Raw genomic sequence first — 19,621 nt, 5'->3', positions numbered from 1 at the left:
CGCTAATCATTAACATTAACAGAAGTGATACGTATCCACTCTCACTAAAAAAGGGTTTTTGGGGGGAGCTACAAATAAACATTGGTGAACATGGAGGACCTTATGCTAAGTGAAATAAGGCAGAGGAAGACAAGTACTGCAGGATCTCACCTGTATGTAGCATCTAAAACAGTCCATCCTGGAGAATCAGAGACTAGAACGGTCATTGCCAAGAGCAGGAGCGGTGTGGAAATGGGGATGCTGATCAAAGGCTACCATCTTTCAATAATGAGAGGAATAACTAGGGGAGATTTAATGTATGGCATGCTAGCTATAGTTAATCATATCACATTGTATACTTGAAATTTGCCAGTGGAGATCTTAAGTGTTCTCACTATAAGAAAAAAAAAAACAAAACAGAAATGCCTGAAAAATAAATAAAATAAAATAAACCTTGGTGATGTGTATGGCTTACACAAATTTCCTTGGGTCATATGTTAAACTTGACAAAGCTAAATGGTTAAAATAAAAGTTGATTTAATTTGACTGTTTTTTAGATGGCTTCTGGGAAAACAAGCCAGTAATTGATAGCTTTTACCAAAAAGGCTATGAAATGAATCCTTAAGGGTCTGTCATTCATTTCAACAATTAGTCTGCACAAAGAAAGCCTGGTTCTCCATAATCTGATCTGCTTTGTGAGCCTAAGACTGGCTTAGCTGCTGTTACAGACCACGGCGAATAGAGACTGCGGCTTCTCCAAGGCCAGAATGGATCACACTGGGTACAGCAGAGGCTACACAGCTCCCAGGGCTCAAACTACTTCCTTGCTGCCTGACCACAAGTTTCTCACCTCTCTGAGACTCTGTTTTCTCATCTGTAAGATGGAGATAATGACAGCACCTACTTCCTAAGGCTGTTGTGCAAACAAAATGAGCAACACACATGCGATACTCAGGTAAGTTCCCAATGCTCAAAAACTATTACGAATCTCTGCAGGGGTGTTCAGTGAAGTTAGGACATAATGTGACACTGGGGGGGTCAAACTACGGCACTTTTAATCCTAGGAGCCATCCATATGTGTACATCCAAAGTATGCATCGTGATTGTTGGATGATTACTGTTATGGTTCAATCTAAAATGTCTCCCAAAACTGTTGCGTTCCAAGTGGGGGTGACTGCAGTGTGGAAGCGCTATACTCAACAGTGAATCAGTCCACTAGAGAGCTTGTAGCCGGCTATGCTGCTCAGAGGCGGGGCCTGGTGAGAAGAGGTGTGTCCTGGGGGTGTGACCTGGAAGGCTGTATTCTTGTCCTTGGTTCTTCTCCTCTCTCTGCTTCCTGGTCTCCCCTGGATGACCGGCTTCTCTCTGGCATGTCCTTTCACCATGCCATTTCTGCTTGGAGCCAGCTAACCAGAGACTGAACACACGGAAACCATAAGCCAAAATACATCTCTCTTTCTTTAAGCTGTGGGAGTTTGGGGATTTTGTCCCAGTGATGGGAAGGTGACTAGGACAATTACAATCTCTAAGTTCCTGCTATTATGTCTGTTCTAGAGAATACTAGGGGTGGGTTCCACTGCTAGTAACCCAGGGTTCACTTTAAGAAGACTGTGTATTTCTGGACTAGCTTGTATGAATACAGTGAAGATAGGTATGCAGAAAGTGGCAGGAACCATGATAGCACAGCAACTGGACCTGAGATAGCTTCCGTATTAATCATCTCTACCTGGTCCTTCAGTAAAAGGACTTGACTTAACTTGATGATATTTGATGCAAAGAATCAGGCAACATCTTTAAAAAATGCAGCCTTAAAGGAAATTCCGGGGCTGGGGATTTAGCTCAGCGGCAAAAGCGCCTGCCTGGCAAGCGCAAGGTCGTGAGTTCGGTTCCCGGTACCGGAGAAAAACCAAAAAAAAAAAAAAAAAAGGAAATTCCTACTTGGGCCTGTGTACCAGGTAGGACAGTAACTTTTTTTTTTTTCTTACAGAAATTGCCCACACTGTAACTTCTTTCCAGACAGAATGATCTTGCCATCCTTCCCGATGTGTGGGTGAGAAAGTGACCCTCATCCATGGGCACAGCTAATGGGATATGGGTCCCTGAGCCACACGGGTCCATGAGCTGCTAATTCTCGGAGGCTTGGACTCTGAGGATGTTCTAGATTTTGGAATTACACACGGAGACTTGGGAAGTGACAAGGCTAAGAGGTGGTACTGATCACATCCACGGAGACAACAGTGAGGGGCAGTACGAAGGGCTGTAGGCTCTTGAGAGAGAGACTCTAGCCGGGCTCCTTTAGGCTACCTCCCCAGGCTACGGACATGGTGAGATACACAGAAAAGAGCCACACGTGTCCAGGGAACGCCCCCCTTCCTCCTCCGGCCTGACCATCTCCTTGCAGCAGATGGGGAGTCATGAACCTTGAACTCCTGACATTTTTATTTTCCTCGTGACAATTAATTTTGTCAAGAAAAATGGTCTTCATCGTGCTTTGTAATTTACTACCTTCTAAGGAACAAAGGAGCTGTAGAAAGGCAGCAGCTCGCTTCACTGAGGAGAGACCTAGGAAGCTGGGGAAAGTGACTGGGGAAAGATGAGCCGGCAATAGCGTGCCACGATCAGGACTGCGTATGAAAGTTCGGCGGGTGGGGGACAGTGCCATAATTGGGATGGAATCAAAGAGTAGGCAGGAATCCAAGATCAGACAGCAAATGTCAAAAGGTTCTCTGGAAGAGGATTAAGGGAACAGGTAGCACAGACTTTCAGCTATCTGTGAACCACACGATAAAGGAATTCACCATATGGTGCAGGAAGATAGCAAAGCGGATTGAAGTAAAGGGAAGCACTTTCGCGTGTAGGATTATATAACCATGTCTAGTGTGTGTGTGTGTGTGTGTGTGTGTGTGTGTACACATACCACTAATGAGATTAAAATTAGGATAGACTCCCACAACTGGAGCTCAGAGACTTCAGAGAAGACCTTAGTTACTGGTACGAACTGAACTGCCTTTTAAGCTCCTCGGGCCGTCTCCTCCTGTCTGAAATGCAGAGCCGAGTTTGGCGCTATCGGAAGACACTGCTGTCTGGGGCTGGAGCTCTGCGCTGCTCTCTCGCTCCCACAGAGAACTCTAGGGAAGCACCTGACCTCTGGGGAGCTGAGCAGGAGGTGGCCAGGGATGGGTCGCTGGGACGGGTGCTGGTGTCGAAACCAGGGTGACTTTTCCACTCAGCATACCAGGCGAAGCGCTTAGGGCCCGCTGCCCTTTCAGGGGTTCATGAAAGCACGGACTTTCTTTTAAAATCATGTGAAAAAAACAACTTCAAGGCAGAAGAAACTGTTTTAATATGTAATATTAATGTGCTTGCCTTTATACGAGCGAAATCATATCACGTTGAACACTTTTCCTTGGAGGAAGCAGGAAACCACAAATGTCTTTATGCAGCTCTTTTAGTGGTTTTGCAAAGGCTGTTTCAGAGCATTGGGAGAGACAAGAAGGAGAAAGAAAAGACTAGCGGTTTGGGAGACGTCTGGAGCCCAAACTGGAGACATGTGCCGTCAGAAATGGAAAGAAGAACCTGGAATCACAAATGCAGGTTTCAGGTCCTGATCCTACCTCTTCCCAGCTGTGTGATCTTGACGAGCTCACTTAACGTCTCTGATTTACAATTTCTGAATGGGTATAGTGGGGTTACGATCAGGAGCCACCTTGCAGAATTGTGATGATAACTGGAAATCCGCAGCGTGGCCCCTGGCAGTGAGCATGAGCTCAGTAAATGCTGGGGACAATCAGGAGGGCGTGAGCAGAAGGGCAGTGGGCGGCGCAGCTGGTGACTGTGAAAGGAAACGGGGCTGAGGTTCTGAGAGGGTCTGATGGGAGTCAGCTGAGCAACGTCTGCGTGTGTAGAAACCCTCCAAGACCGGGAGGCTCCCCAGAGGCTGAAGCCGCGGGAAGAGACCAAAGGGAAGCTGCAGGAACGGGAGCCACGCTCGGTGGCCCTCCCAGGAGCACTGACTCCTAACTCAGAGTTCCAGTGAGTACTTGATGTGGACGGGTGACCAGCGAGCGGAGAAGGGTGACACGAGAGAAAACCCGGAGCCCTGCATCGCCATGGCCACACAGTTCGTCCGGTGATAGCAGCGTAGGATAAAAAGTAAGGTACGCAACCTCCTGACACTTAGTGGGAAGCAGGAGAGCACCAGCGGGAAGGACAGTTAACCTCCTAGACTCTGGAGCATTCCTGTGACATTCTAGGGGACCACTGCTGAGACTAGGGACATATGTGTCGGGTATCAAGCGATCAAGAGCATCAAACCATACATCTCCACATGAAATCTGATCCGCTAAGGGACATGTACACATTTGGGGCTGTAGCAGGTATTCTAACTTTCTGCTTCTCTTTCTCCTCATCTGTAAAACAGGGGTAACAGTCGCAACATTATAGAAGAAGTATGAGTTTTTCATACAGAACATTTATAACAGAGCCTGACACATAGTCAGGAACCCCCCCAAAAAGTTAGGTAATATATCTCCACCATCATCATCATAACCACTACTAATGCCATATACATTCATGAGGGTAGATAGTTAGTTACTTAGTAGTGCTGGGGATTGAACCCAGGATCTCCACACTGAGCTACATCCCCAGTCTTTTTTCTTTCAAGACAGGGTCTCTCCAAATTGTTAATTTGTTCATACTAGGCTCAACATCCTCCTGCCCCAGCCTCCCAGATTTTTGGGATTATAGGTATGGACCACAAAGTCTAGCTGGGAAGGAGGGACAGATCTTCTTTGTCTGTGCTGCCCACTTCTTCTATACTTAAAAGAGTACCTGGTATGTAGCAGATGCTCAATAAACATTTCTCAAATAAGTGAGTTATTACTTATGCCAATTCGTAGGCAGTTATTATAAAAGTGATCACCACTTGCCACTATGGTATATGGGTGGATTTCAGTCCAAGTCCCAATTCCTATCCTTCTGTGCTTGCACTCTGTTCTCAGATGTGAGCTAACAAGCCTGGTGCTCAGAGATGGGCAGTGGTGGCTAGGAGATCACTGATAACCTGCAGACAACTACAGCAGAAAGTTCCTAGGGGAGGGGATTCATGTGCAAAAGGATAAAGACTGTGAGCAGGGAAGAAGTAGAGGCATCAAATCTCAGAAGTGCAGTCTGACCCTTCGGATCTGTTCAGAGCAAAGGACAGAGAAGGCATGGCAAGGTAACAGGAAAGACTTCCAAGGGTACAGTAAATGTGGAACATGCTCCTGCTCTAAAGGAAAAGGTATGACTGAGAGGGAGGATCAGAGACTTTCTGTGCTTTACCTGTATGCACAAAACTCACAGCAAAAGGCTTCCTGTCCTTTGAAACAGAGCAGCAATCACAGTGTCAAATCTTCACGCACGTGTAAGAGTTTAAGACAGTTGGCCACAAAGTAATACTAGTGCTATTGGCAGTCCAAAGACAAAATTATCATTCTTTTCACAGGTCCTCTAAAACACATTAAAATAAATATATAACTGTTCTATCAAACCTGTAGCTTTACATATATTATTGCTTAGGGCCATACTAAGAAGACAAAAAGGAATTCAACTTAAGAGTCAGTTTACAGAAAAATATTTTCCTTAAAAGGAGACATGTATATGGCCCAAAAGTGAACGGTACAAAAGCGAGTAACATTCGGGAGCCCAGGCCATGGACCCTGCAGCCAGCTCTTATTCAGTCTGAATTCTGAGCCAGCACCTTGGAGAGCGGCACCCAGATGCCCGTCCCCGCAGAACACCTCCGTGGAGGAAGGCACTAGCAAACCCACAAGGGCCTTCTCCACAACACTGAGACCCTGGGGCATTATTCCAGGAAAGCCAGGCACTAGAAGAGGAAGCTTAATAGTTTTTCCTCTCACTTCTCTGCTTTTGATTTTAAATGATCTGAAATGCAAACACAGCAATGGAATGCGATAGGCTTTTTTTTTTTAAACAATAAAGGCAATACCTGGGCACCGAGCCTCTTTACTTTTCCCTGTAATTTCATAAGCGGCTGACTTCTTCCTACTTGATTTATTCCTGGCTTATGCTGTGCTTCAGGAAAGGCAGCACTAGCACCTGGCATGTTCCGTGATTTGAACACAAGGAAATGTCACACAGAAGAGGTGCTTCAAATTTCTTGTTTGTGGGGTGTGACAAATTGGGAGTTATAAAGGGAGAAGTCAGAAGGGCTTTTGTGTTGCTAGGAAGAACTCCAACCAGAGCCAAAAAGCAGGGAGTACAGCTGAGGCCACTCATCACCCACCAGAACTGTACCCCCAGCCTCCACTGCGTGAGGCGTGGCCATGGGGCCGAGGTCTCTCTAATCGCGTGTGGGCAGGCATCGTGGATAGTACTTCCAGAACAAAGACTCTGAAGGAGCAGCTTGTGCCTCCTCCTTCCTCTCTTCCCCCCACACTCTGAATGTAGAGAAAAACAAGGCCCCTGAGATTAATGGAGCCACGCAAGATGGAAGGAAGCTCATCTTTAATCACCATACGGAGAGAGTGGGCGGGGCCTGGAACACCCATCTCAGACTGTTAGGTGACTGAAAAACTTCCACTGCGCCTGAGGCCTGTTTGTTACAGCAGTGGAATCCACCTTAATGGAAGGAGGCTCCCTGGCTGCCCCGCGGAGTAACCAAACTTGTTTTCAGAGAGGGAATCAAGAAGAAAATGACATAATATTTCCACCTATTTTCTCTCTGCTTTTTGCTTATGAGTGAACTCACCCATTAGCTAGAGCTCGAGTCACCGTCTCACAAAGCCTTCCCTGACTGACTAGAACCGATCTTACCCCCGCAGACACCCCCGACAGATCGCAGCTGCACTCCACATCGGATAGTGAGAGTTTTATTAATGTTTGCACCCCACTGTGTTGTAAAGTATTCATTTTTTAAAATTCACAGATTGCCACAATGAAGATGCATTTTCTTGTATGTAAATTTCACCTTAAAAATCACTAAAAATATTGAGTCCAGGCTAAATGGCATATGTGCTGAACAGTTTAGATGTGAAGTGTACTGAGGTTTGATTACTAGCTTTGAAACGCATTGAAAGTGGGCTGGTAGAGAAATAAATGTATGGATACGTATGTGATAAACAAACTAGCCAAATATTAATTTCAGAATCTACATGGTCGGTATTGTTGGTGCTCGTTTTAAAATTCTTTCAAGTTGTCTGTTTTTTTATAATAAAATAGTGGCGGAAAAGGTAAATGACAGTAAAGACCATTGATATATTATTACATGAAAGCATTTCGTATACATAGATTATATCTTATATAACTAATCACACTGGTTGTTCGCCTTTACTATTACTTGACATTGTATCATGGAAATCTTAGAGACAGAGGAAGATTATGTGTATGAGAGGGGAGAAGGAGGAATTTTTGAATGTAGCTTGAGTGCTCAATTACATATTTAACCTTCATATTATATGAGCAATTTCAATTTTTCGTGTTCTCAAGTACGTTCCAAGAGGCATCATTTTGCATAGATCTTTGTGCTATCAGGTTGGAGCTTCTCGGTGTGTGCGGACCTATGCCCACGACAGCACACCAGCTGCGTCCCTCAGCCCCACCCTGCTCCCCAGCACACACTGGTGCCTCACCCCCCATGGACAAGAGTCAGTGGTACAAGAGAGCTTTCTTTCAAACTTCCTGGCATAACTTTTAAAAAAGATTGAGATCACACAAAACATTGCCACAAGTATAGGTGAAGTCTCAAAAGACAAGCAATACTAGCATTAATTAATTATTTAATATAGGTTGGTTATAGCAGCACATTAGGAGGACAGGCATCAAGTCTATTATGTAAGAGTTGTACTGGTATGTGTACTTTGTGGGTTACTTGTTGAATTTACTTTATAAGGTCAGCTTGTATAATCCATCTAGACAAGACATATATGCCCAGCTATATGGACAGAGAGATAGATAGACAGACAGACAGTGCAATTTCAACTCCAGAAAAAAATTCAATGACCATAGAGATCAACTCTCACAAAAGTATAGAGTTTGGCAAAGCTCTATACAGTTTGGCAAAAGTTGAAAGAATCACAAAAAATAGGGGGTGAAAAAATCAAAGTCTAAAATGCAGCATTAAATAATACATGAATAATACATCCAATGTTCTATCATAAAAGTTCTGAAAAGCACTTATCTCCAGGTAAGTCAGACAGCCTAGCAAGGTGTGCTCTGTTAAGACAGACTTTCCAGACAGACACCCGCTCACCTGTCCAAGACAGACAACTCTCCAGATTGCTCTTCTTTTGGAAGTTTTTTAAACGGGGCCAACACGTTTGGAATAACGGCCTTCACACTCACATTCTCTCTCGTTTCATTTTCACAGATCTTAACAGAATGCCTGTGTCATTCCCTAGTTGTTCTGCAAATTATTACAGTGCTTAAAAGCTTGTTTATCTGGGCCAGATCTGATACAGTGGACCCAGGGGAGGGGAGGTGTGAACCCCAAAGGCTGGTCTCTTTCATCTTCAGAAGGGAGAGAGTACTGCTGCCGAAAGAGTTTGATCTATATACCTAAACAGACTCTGCAAAAATGTTCAAAGTGGGCATTTAAATAGGAGACCACATTAATTTAAAGCTATGATTGTTAAAACTAGAGTTGCACAGCATTACTAGATGTTTTAAAGGATCACAGAGGTGTTTGTTATTCTATTTTGCTTTCATGACATGCTGTTGTTTTTCCCTACGATTTATTTCATGCTACCTCCCCAGCCTGGAAGAGAACTCTCAATTATGATCACAGTTACTATGGAAACATATGATCTATTCTCTCTTATTCCCTCCCTGTTCCCCAATGATCCATTCTCCCACTACCCTACCTCCGCACCCCCACACTCTGATCCTTTCTACAAGGCCTTCAGGAATATCCACTCCTCTATAAGAAATTCTCCAATCTATATTGTTAAGTGATCCAACACCTGTGCCCAGTATGCCAACTTTTGAGTTAATGAGGACAGAAGTAAGAAAAACTGGCAGAGAGAGACTGGAAAGGAGCAAATTAAATTAACTGAAGTTCACCTACAGAGACAGCGGCAGCAAGTGGTCACAGAAAGAGCTGACCTCGGTGGGAGCAAGACTTCTCAGTGTCTATCCCTCTAACATAATCTTAATTATGAAGCATGTGAATACAAGACTTATTAAAAACATAATTGGGGAGGAGAGCAGTGAAGCATGACTATTAATGGTTATAAATATTCCTTTGTAGAGAATGAAAATGTGCTAAAACTAACTGTGGTGATGGTTACAGAAGTGCACAAACATAAAACCACTGGACTGTACACCTTACATGGGTGGACTGTGTGATCTGTGAATTATATCTCAATAAAGCTGTTTTAATAGACACGTAAATAAGAAAAATATATGCATACATTTTAATGTTTTTTCTTTGAGATGGAGTCTCGCTGTGTTGCTCAGGCTGGCCTCAAACCCCTGGGCTCAACTCCTGCCTCAGCCTCTCAAGCAGCAGAGACTACAGGTGTGTACCTCTCCACCCAGCCTAAAAATTTTAATTTGAAAACCTCCCCAGCAGCTAGTCGTGGTGGAATATGCCTATCATCCCAGCACGGGGAAGGCTAACGCAGGACGGTCACAAGTTCAAGGCCAGCCTGGGCTACATAGTGAGACCTTATCTGCACAAAGCCTAAATTTAAAGGAGTGGAGGGATCTGGGTTACGGTTCAGTGGCAGGATGTGCAGCTAGCATTGTGAGCCCCTGGGTTTAATCCACAGCACTGCAAAAACAGAACAAAATAAACAAATAAATAAAGGACCCAAAACACACCCTCCCCAGTGGTCTCAGCCTATTAGAATCTCTTCTCCCTTTAGGCTGATTTCTGCTGTATCATCAGGGAATCTGCTTCTTCTCTAAAATCTAGTGTTTTCATTCTTCCTAGCATTTCAACTATCTTCACTCACTTGTTTTTCACCCCTAAGTCTAGACACCTTCTTTCCTACCCAGATGACAATCGTCTTCCTGTTGGCTTTCTTTCCCAGCCCAGGCCCAGGACCACTTTCAATCATTTATTGAATACTCTTCCACTGAATGCCCACTGCAGGCCACGCTCTGTGGATCTGCAGTGGTCATCTCTCTTCCAGAACCCCTGGCTCGCTCATTACCCTAATCTTCTGGTCCAGTGACTCTGCTAATCTCCACCCTTAGCTCAAACTCACCAACTGCTTCCTCATCCCGACACCCAGGCTGCTCAGAGCTGCTGAAAAAAGAAATCACACAGTGCTGTGGACCAGCACCGACTACATATTTTCTAACCTTTTGGATCCCAGGGCAGCTTCACAATCTCATTGCGTGTCGTTACTCCCTATTCCTATTTCATGCATCTCAAAATCTTTACTCCATCACAGCAGACAACCCTGTCACCCACAGGCAGAGAAATGCATGCATTCCATGTAGGCACTGAATGAATTCAACCCATAGCTCTGGAAACATAGTGGGAACCACAGCAGAGAAGATCCATTCTCTTCTGGACCTTTGGTCTTAGAAAGACAGAGGGATACACCAAAAAGGAACAAGAAAAGTATCACCCAAGGACGGACGCCATGGGAGGACGAAATATGAGAGAGGATAAACGAGTGTCTGCTCTGGGTGAATGATCGGACTTGATGGTGAAGCCGAGAAGTGAATTACAAGAAGGAGCCGGCTGTGCAAAGACCAAAGACAAGCGTCAAAAATGCCACCAGGGAAGACAGAGCACGTGTGTTGCACGCCCAGGAGCCACCACTGTGTGCAGAATGTGGCGGGCGACAGGGAAAAAAGGGAAGACGAGGAGGAGGAGTCAAGCAGAGAACAAAAGCTAGGCGATAAAAGGTGACGTAGGCCACAAGCTTAGCAGAGAATTTATTCTGTGACGGGACGTCACTGGAGGGCCTTGGGCAGGGGAGTGCCTTGATCCGGACTTAATGTAAGTTTTAAAAATTACAATCACTGCTAAATGGAAAGAATATTGATTACAGGTAACAAGACTGAGAGTGGGAAACAAATCAGGAGCGTCTGCAGCACCCAGGTGATACACGGCTCAGAATAGAGACACGCTGTATTAGCAAAGATGGAGCAAGGTTAGTGAACGTGTGATATATTTCGGAGGAACTGGCAGGATTCCCCAGTGGACTGGACAGAGCTTGGCAGGGGATGCAGGCGGCTGGGAGGGCAAGGATGAAGGAAATAGGGAAATTCAAGGATAACTCTGAGATTTGTGGCTTCAGTTTCAGAGATGGAAAAGAAATTTATACTTTTTGCACACCTGAGTTCATGGTATGAGATTTATCCTGGACATCTTTGTGGCACACAAAGGGATTAAAAGACTCCAAACAACACTAAACAAGTCAGGAATACTTATAACACAATCTCAACTTTGGTAAAACAGTGTCTCGTGGTATCTATAAAAGCATCCAGAACTGCTCTACGAGTCCCAGGGTCATCTTTCAACCACGCTGCTGTTTGAAAGGAATTGTTTCCATTCTCAGCTACCACAATGTGCTTTTCCAAAAGGCAAATCTAATCATGTCACTCCTCTGCTTAAAAACTTTCCATGGCTCCCCACTGCACTGTGAAAAAAATTCAAAACTCTCTTTGCAACTCCTAAGGCCTTGCATAGTCAGACCTCCGCTTACCTCTGCAAGCTCGCAGCCTACCACCACACCTGCTCACGGCACTGCGGTCTCAACACCTTCTGGTGGCACCTGGACTACAGCCAGCTCTTTCCCACCTCGAGACCTTTGCACTTGCTGTTCTCTCTGGCGGGAACATTCTTTCCTAACTCCGGGAAAGCAAGTCCGGTTCATTCTTATCCTTCAGGTCTGTTTAGAAGTCACCTTCCTCGATAATCTAGAGTGGGTCTCTTCTCCGTTTGTGACACAGCACTCTATTCGTTTGTTTTACAGTATGCGTCGCCAACTGCAGGGTAGGTCTATCTACTTTTTCCCCTTTCCCCCATTAGAACATAAACCCCACATAAGCAGCTGTTCCTCCTGGTAGGGATGCGGCCACCCAGTCACCGCGTACCTTGCCGAAGCTGCCTTTCCCCAGCACCATCAGGAAGTTGAAATCAGTCAGTTTCATCCGGTCCCGGTTGCCATTGTTGTCAAACTTGGAGACAGTATTAGCCGTCTTTTCTTCTGGAGCCTTGGTTCCCTGGCCGATCTTGGCCCTCTGAAGGAGGAAGAACACGGGAGACAAGATTAGGGTGTAAGGGCACCCCTGTAGGACGACACAGTCACACAGGAAGCTGGATCCGCAGCTCGTGCCCTGCCCTGTGCAAATCCTGACTCTTTCATCCCACACACACTGCCCATCACCAGGAGCTGCCATCCCCGCTCAGCTGTCCCTAGAATCTACCTTTTCCCCTCCGCACCAACACCACCTACCTTTATCTCTCCCCTGGATGCCCACGTGTCCCTCTCACCCCTTATACAGACTTCACATGCAGCCACAGACAGCTTCTCACCCACCCAAGTCACCTCCTGCTTAAAACGCTCTCGCAGTGCAGCAGCACCCCATTAACTTTAGGGTAAAGATCAAGGTCCTTCGCCTGGCCTAGGACACCAGGCCCTATCTGGGACCAGGGATAAATGTCTCCCAGAGGCCCATGCAGTGAAGGCACGGTCCCCAGGGTGATACTACCAGGAGACAGAGGGACCTTAGGAGGTGGGTCCTTGCGGAAGGTCCCTAGGTTTTGGGGTCTGACCTCAAAGGGAACAGGGGGCCCCTAACCCTTCCTCTTGTACTTTTGCTTCCTGGCAATCACACCAATTGAGCTCCCCGCTACTGCCACCCGGCACCCCGTCCAAGGCCGCCTCGCTGTGCCGGAAGCCTCTGCAACTGCAGTCAAAACAGACGTTTCCTCTCCTTAAACTGATTGATCTGAGGCAGTTTTCACAGTGACTCAAAGCTCACAAACACAAAAGTCTCGGGTCTCTCCCACGTCGGAGCCTGCGGACCTGCCGCTGCTGCCCTACGAACAGCTATTGTTTTCCTTTCGCCAGCCTAGGTACCCACTGCTTCCCGGTTTCACTTCCTTGGGGAAGCCTTCCTTGATTCTCCGGTCTCCTGCTCTGTCCCCTTTCGTTTTCTCCCTTCCCCTGCGCCACTCCTCACTGACGCTGGAAGATGCCCCATGGTCACTCGTTTCCCTCCAGGACACTGGAAATTGCAAGAGCAGGGAATATGTCTCCTCCTCTGCAGTCTTCCTAAGTACAGTCCTGGCTAAGTATTTGTCGGCTAGAAGGAGGAGCGGGGCCACGGGGAGCAGCTCCCTGCTCTGAGCCTCTGAACGGCAGCAAATGCTTTGGAATGAGGACAGAACAGGACCCCACAGCAGGGGACCTGCAACCACCAGTGTGTTCCGGGGGTTGCTTCTAGGACAGAGAAATGTGTGCAGTGAAAAGCCTGGGTCAAATTGGAGGGCTGCCTCTGACCTGGACCAGCTGTGTGACCCTGAAGAACTCTGTTGGTTCAAGCCGCTCCCCTGCCCAACATCCTCTGTGCTCCAATTTCTCTCATGGTGAAAGCTGAAGGCCACAGATGACCTGGAACTTTCCGGCCCTCTCTGATTTCCGCCTTTTCCCCTTGCTACTTCCACGCCGGCCTTTTTGCTGTTCTCTGCATGCCCTGGGGTGCTGCATTTGGTCGAAGAACACTTTCCCCACAGCTGCCTCATCTCTGATAGGAGAGCTCTTCCCTGATCACCGGACATATAAAATAACCCGGCAATCTCCACCCCCTCCTCACTTTATTTTCTCCCTATCGCTTGTCACCGTTTTAAAAGCCATACGTTTACTTGTTTTCCAATTGACTGTCTTTCCCCTCTCACCAGAACATAAGCTCCCTGCAAATGAAGACTTCTGTGCTGCTTTCCACGGTTCGCGGGGACTTGGAGCAGTACCTGGAACTTACTCACACTTTGCGGATGAATCTTTCTAATAACCCTCAGCCCCCTGGTCAAGGAAACGGAGATAATGCCACCAGATAAGGGACCACAGGGTTCTCTGCGACCACAACCAGCACACGGTAGATGCTCAGTGAATGAGAGCTGTTAAGGTTACTGCATTATCCAGCTGCCTTTTGAAGACAAAGAGGTAACAGAGCTCTTTCTGGGCTTTGAATGTTAAGGAAGAGAACTCATTCGATCAGGAAGCCCTGGGTGAGCGACTGCTGCACACCAGGCATTGCTCTAGGTGCTGAGGATAGTAGCAAAACAGACGCCGGTGGGTGCTTTAGCAGGGACTGGGTCCTCTCACTGTGTCCAGAAGATTCACTGGAGTTATCCAGGGGAAGAAACTGTCTTGGCAGCAGAAGCCGCGTTCACTCTAGATCAGATAGTGAGACACATGCACGGACCAAAACGCCAGGCTGAGCATGAGCACAAGGCAGAGTTGTGGCCAACGGTTGGGAAGTTTTTGTAAGGCACGCGGAGGAGCGCAGGCTGGCTCTGAGCGTGGCTTGCCGCTTCGCAATGTATTAAGAAAGGTGGGACAGAGCCCAGGGGCCCGCTTGAAGGACACGAGTCTGGGCACGACGACTGTGGAGTGACCACAGTCATCCGGGCAGAACACGATGGAACCTGAACCCGTGCCTTCTGCGCAGACTGAATGGTGCGGCCTGGTGGCAGGTGGACCTGTCTCCCTCCAGCGGGCCGGGTGACGGGGAGGGAGGTCAGAAGTCAGGGCACTCCCCAGCTTCTGTTCTGAGCAACTCGGGGGCTGGTGGTTCTTTCACTGGGAAGAGGAGGAGAAGGACTTTGGAAGGGTAGACAGGAGATAGGAAGGGATGACCAGTCTGACTGCAGACATGCTGAGATCCCTCTTCCCCTGTAAGGGCCTGAGAGCACGAGGTTCTTCCTCCCATAGTACACGTTCCATTGTTGTTACTTAGGGACCATGGTGAACAAAGCATCCATCATACTTTCTTTTTATAATTAGTGCTTTAAGCGTTGAGATATATACAGTGAAATACACAAATCTTAAGTGTCCGTTTCCATGAATTTTGGCAAATGTACTCACTCATGTAACCCGTATCCCAAACAAGATAAAACATCTCCATCCTCCCCCCCACTAAAGTTTCTACCAATCCTTCTCCCTAACAAGTGATCTGTGCTCTGATTTCTACTCCATCAGTCCATTTTGTCTGTTCTTGAATTTCATCTAAATAGAATTAAAGAGTACATACTCTTTCCGTCTGATTTCTTTCATGCATCCAACTATTCTTAAAATTCATCCATCCTGCTTGAATCACTAACTTGCCTTCTTTTGTATGTGTAATACTGGGAATTGAACCCAGGGTCTTCACATCAAACTAGGCCCCCAGCCATTTTTTAAAACTTTTACTTTGGGACAAGATCTTGCTACATGGCCAAGCTGGGCTCGAACTTGCAATCCTCCTGCCTTGGCCTCCCAGAGTGCTGGGATTACAGGTGTGAGCCACCATGCCCAGTTCATTTGTTTCTTTGGATTGCTGAGTGTCATTCATGGTTGATGTTTATTATTCTGCTTTATGAGCATTTGTGTAGTTTATACTTCAGGGATGCCCGCAAAGCTGCTGTTGAACAGCTGACCAGGCTACGGTTTAAATACGAGGTTTCCTACAAAGCCGCATTTGAGCACTGCTACTGTCAACCTCATTAGTGAATTCATCGGCAGACGAGAACACAGCCAAGTGTGCTATTAGGAGGCAGGGCCTGGTGGGAGGAGGTGGTCCCCAGGGGCGGGACCTGCACGGATGTATTCTGGACCTCAGTCCGTTCTTCTCTGTCTTTTCTCTGATTCTGTTGCCCTTCCTGTCTCTCTGTTGCTGTGGGCTGAACAGCTTTGCTCCACTAAATCCTTCGCCATGATCTTTCTGCCTCAGACTGAAACCGAGTCAAAATAAACCCTTCCTCTCTTACGCTGCACTTCTGAGGTTCTGCAGTTTGTCCTAGTAACGGAAAGCTGACTGATACAAGGAGGTTATTTTGTGATAAAGAGTTTCTTAACACTGAGAAACAGCGAAGTGCAAATACTCAGTAAGCTGTGGGACTTGTGAATTTGGTGTTAAGAAGAGACATCTGACCTGGGGACAGAGAAGTGGGGCTTAGAGGCAAAGAGGGTAATCAAAACCGCGAGATTATCTTATTTGCAATGAAGATCACATATAAGAGCCCAGGGCAGAAGCTGCATTGTCCTTCTTGGGCCATGTGCTCACAGCCTCCCGAATCTTTCCTCTCCAGGCCAGTGGGTTTTGCACACCCTGGCCAGACCAGAATACACTCCCTCCACCCCACCAACTCACTGCTTTGCCTCTGTGTCTCCTGCCTTCTCTGAATCCTGGCTCCCACTCCAGCAGATTCACACATTTGCTTTCCAGCCTTGAAGATCCCAGGCCCGACTACCCCTGGTTCCCAGTGCCCATGCCAGCCCCCTGGAAGCGCACGTCCATCTACCTGGAGGTCCTGACACATAGGCCCACTTTCCAACATCTGCTTTGGCTTTGCTTAGAAGCTTCTGATTACTTTAACTTTGGTGTGGGCTTTTTTCTTTGTCTCTCAAAGAGCAGCGGTGGCTGACAGCATCACCCCTCAGCCCTGCAAACTTCCTTCTCTGCTTTGAACTCAGGCTGGTGGCTCTCTCCTCTCACTCTGCTCCAGCGTGCTTTCTGCCACTGCTCACGGGCACATGGCTGTGCTGTGGATACAGCCTAGGTGTCCCCCAAAGTCTTCAGTGCTGGAAGCTTGGTCCCTACTGTGATGTGAGAGGTAGCAGGACCTTCAAGAGGCGGGACCAAGAGGAAGGGCATGAGGTCACTGGGGTGCAGCCCTCAAAAGTAATGCTGGCCTTGTGGAGCCAGTTACTCAAGAGCTGCTTGTTGTAAGGTGAAGCCACTGCCTGTGCCTGGCCCTTCCAACATGCACCTAGCTCCTTCTCTCATTCTCCACCACCCTGTGACCTGGCCACGGCAGTCGTCGCCAGAGGCTAAACTGACGAGGTTGCCCAATGTCGGACTCTCAGTCTCCCAAACAATGAGCTTTTAAAAAACCCCTATTCTTTTTAAAGTACCCAGCTCCAGGTATTTTGTTACAGCAACAGAAAGCAGAACCATTCAGCACGTCATTTTGCTTCTAGAATCTAGAAGTCTAATAATGTTGCTGATCTGTTCTGCAGTGTTTCTTGTTACTGTAATACTTAAGTCAGCTGTCAGCTGTTGTCAGTCAGGAAGATGCCTTACAAGAACCCAGATCCCCAGCTTCTTTTCAAAAAGTAGATCTAGCAACATTGTGTGGACCAAGCTTCTGCCCTTCCTTGTCATTAGCCTGGTTCTTGAAAGCGTCTGGGCCTGAGACACCAACACGATGAGGTTGCAGAGGACAAACGCTTGCCACACGTCCTCTAAGGATCCCACGGCTCCACAGAGCCCAGTGCTTTGCGGATTCTACGGTAAAACTGGGGCCCAAATTAAAACTGTTTTCTCTTGCCGAGCAGGCGGTGCCTTTGGGAACAGTGCCACTAATGCTTCCTTTCATGTCTGCGACGTGGAGCCCTGGAACTCAGGCTCAAAGAAAGAGCAAAGGGAGAGCATTTCTAAGCAGAAAGGCAGCCACTTTCTGGGATGGTCTGAGGGCAGCACAGGCTCCTTGGCGGCAGACTCCAGGCTCCCACAAGATGGTATTTAATGCCTGTCCTGGCCTCAGTTTCAGACTCCTCTGCACACCCCTCTCTGCAAGGAGCTATTATGGGGCATTTCCAGATGCCAGCATTGGAGACCCAGGCGCTGACAGCCTGGGAGACCCTGGAGAGTCTCCTGACCCTCCCAGGAGCAGCATATTCTGAGCTGTATTTACTACACAGGGAAGCTGACAGCAACACCAGCAGCAGTGGCCCCTGACATCTGCACGCTCATAAATGCATTACCTCATTCAGCCCTCACAGCCTTAGGGGGTCAGAAGGGTTCTACTTCCCCATTTTGCAAAAAGCAGGGACAGAAGCTCAGAGGGATTTAGCAGCTTGCCTCCAGTCACTCAGCAAGGAAGTGGCAGAAGCGGGACTCAAACCCAGGCAGCCCGCTCTGCATGCCAGGCTCTGCCGCGCAGATGTGCATCAGTGTTTGGCCAAGACCCCGGGCGCTCTGCTCCCCCACCTGGGGTAGCTCACTGCCAACACCTGTGCCTTGGCCTCAGGGCTCATCTTTTGGTTGCAGGAGCAAACAGCTCCCACCAGCAGGGCCCTGAAAGATGCCGTGTGTGAAGTGAATTCCCAGGACGGCGCCTCACCCACAGCAGGAGGGAGAGCTGTGGCTAGCCCCTCTGTGGGGAGACCCAAGCACCCATTCCAGAGGGGACCCAGAGTTCCGCTGGATTCCACTCCAGTGGCCCACAGCCAGCCGGTGTAATGTGCTTGCTAACACAGCAGGCCCTCAGCAGCAGCGGCAGGTTCTGCATCTGCGATTCATCCAATCACAGATCCAAAACATTCAGTTAAAAAATGCATCTGTATTAAAAATGTAGGCTTCTTTCCGCATATCATTATTCCCATAACAATACAGTGTAACAACTATTCAGAGCTTTGACACTGTGTTAGGTATTACGAGTAATCTAGAGATAATTTAAAGTACTTGGGAGAGGATGCATAGGTAATATACAAATACTGCAGCATTTTATATGAAGGAGGTCAGCATCCTTATACTATGTTTCTGGGGAAACTCAAACCCAAGACAGAGACCTTGGGACAGTTACTAAACTATCTGCACCTCAGTTTCCTCATCTGCAAAAAAAAAAAAAAAAAATGGGAATGATAACAGTACCTAGGGTGGTTATGAAAATTAATATTTATAAAGCACTTAGAATAATAAACAGTGCATACTAAGCACTCTGTTGAATAAATAAGTTCTAAGGCTGTCAGAAATCCCCATCTGACCACCCAGCGCAGAGGTCTCCCTTCCCTGCCGCATCAGGAGGGCCCGTGGTTGGACTGCCGGCCTTGCAGGCTGAACCCGTGTTCAGAGCAGACCGTGTGTGTTCACCCTACCATGAAACTCCATTACCCCAGCTCCAGCAGCTGGGTTTTCCCGTCACTCAGAATTCCTCCAGATAAGAGGCTTGCACGTAATTTCTGAGTCATTCTGGGTGCTAATTGGTTATTGTACAGGGATTATATTGCTCACGTTCAAGGTCAACTGAAATCCCTCTGTGTGCCTGAGAACAATTTTCAGTCTGCTGGAAACATTTTTTTAATCAACAGCTATGGTATGGAGTGATTATAATTTGGGCACAAACAAGCGTTTGCAGGCTCCAGCTAGAAAGAAAGGAACACATTTTGTTGCATGCAGATAAAATAGTCCTTTACTTCAAGTCAATTACGGGCTCAGACAAATGCTCTGTTCGTGTAGAAAATGTCTTCCCTGGTGCTCTGAAATGTCACCCTAGTTGCCCCAGGACAGAAGAAATTATTTTGCAAAACAGAGGCTTCTTCTCAAGAAAAATGTCTTGTATTTTCACCCACAACGCTATAGCTTTAACGAAGCAGCAAAAGGACTCTGCATACTCAGAAAAACAGGGGAAAGAGATGAGAAATCCCTGGGACATCATCAATTCTAGATAAGGTGGGTCTCTGGAAGGACCACT

The 19,621-nt window shown here is 47.2% G+C and overlaps 1 protein-coding gene across 1 annotated transcript in view; it reads right to left on the bottom strand.

Moving 5' to 3' along the window:
- Prkcb (protein kinase C, beta) overlaps nt 1–19,621 on the bottom strand; it is a gene marked incomplete at its 5' end in the record, with an annotated part of 315,029 nt that overhangs the window by 69,754 nt on the left and 225,654 nt on the right. The window contains 1 exon segment of the mRNA XM_005405341.2: nt 12,037–12,183. Within this exon segment, the coding sequence (XP_005405398.2) occupies nt 12,037–12,183 (147 nt within the window).

Source organism: Chinchilla lanigera, unplaced genomic scaffold, assembly GCF_000276665.1.
Source record: "Chinchilla lanigera isolate Chin_1 unplaced genomic scaffold, ChiLan1.0 scaffold00092, whole genome shotgun sequence".
Taxonomy (NCBI): domain Eukaryota; kingdom Metazoa; phylum Chordata; class Mammalia; order Rodentia; family Chinchillidae; genus Chinchilla; species Chinchilla lanigera.
This window is presented reverse-complemented; position numbering and strand designations above follow the sequence as displayed.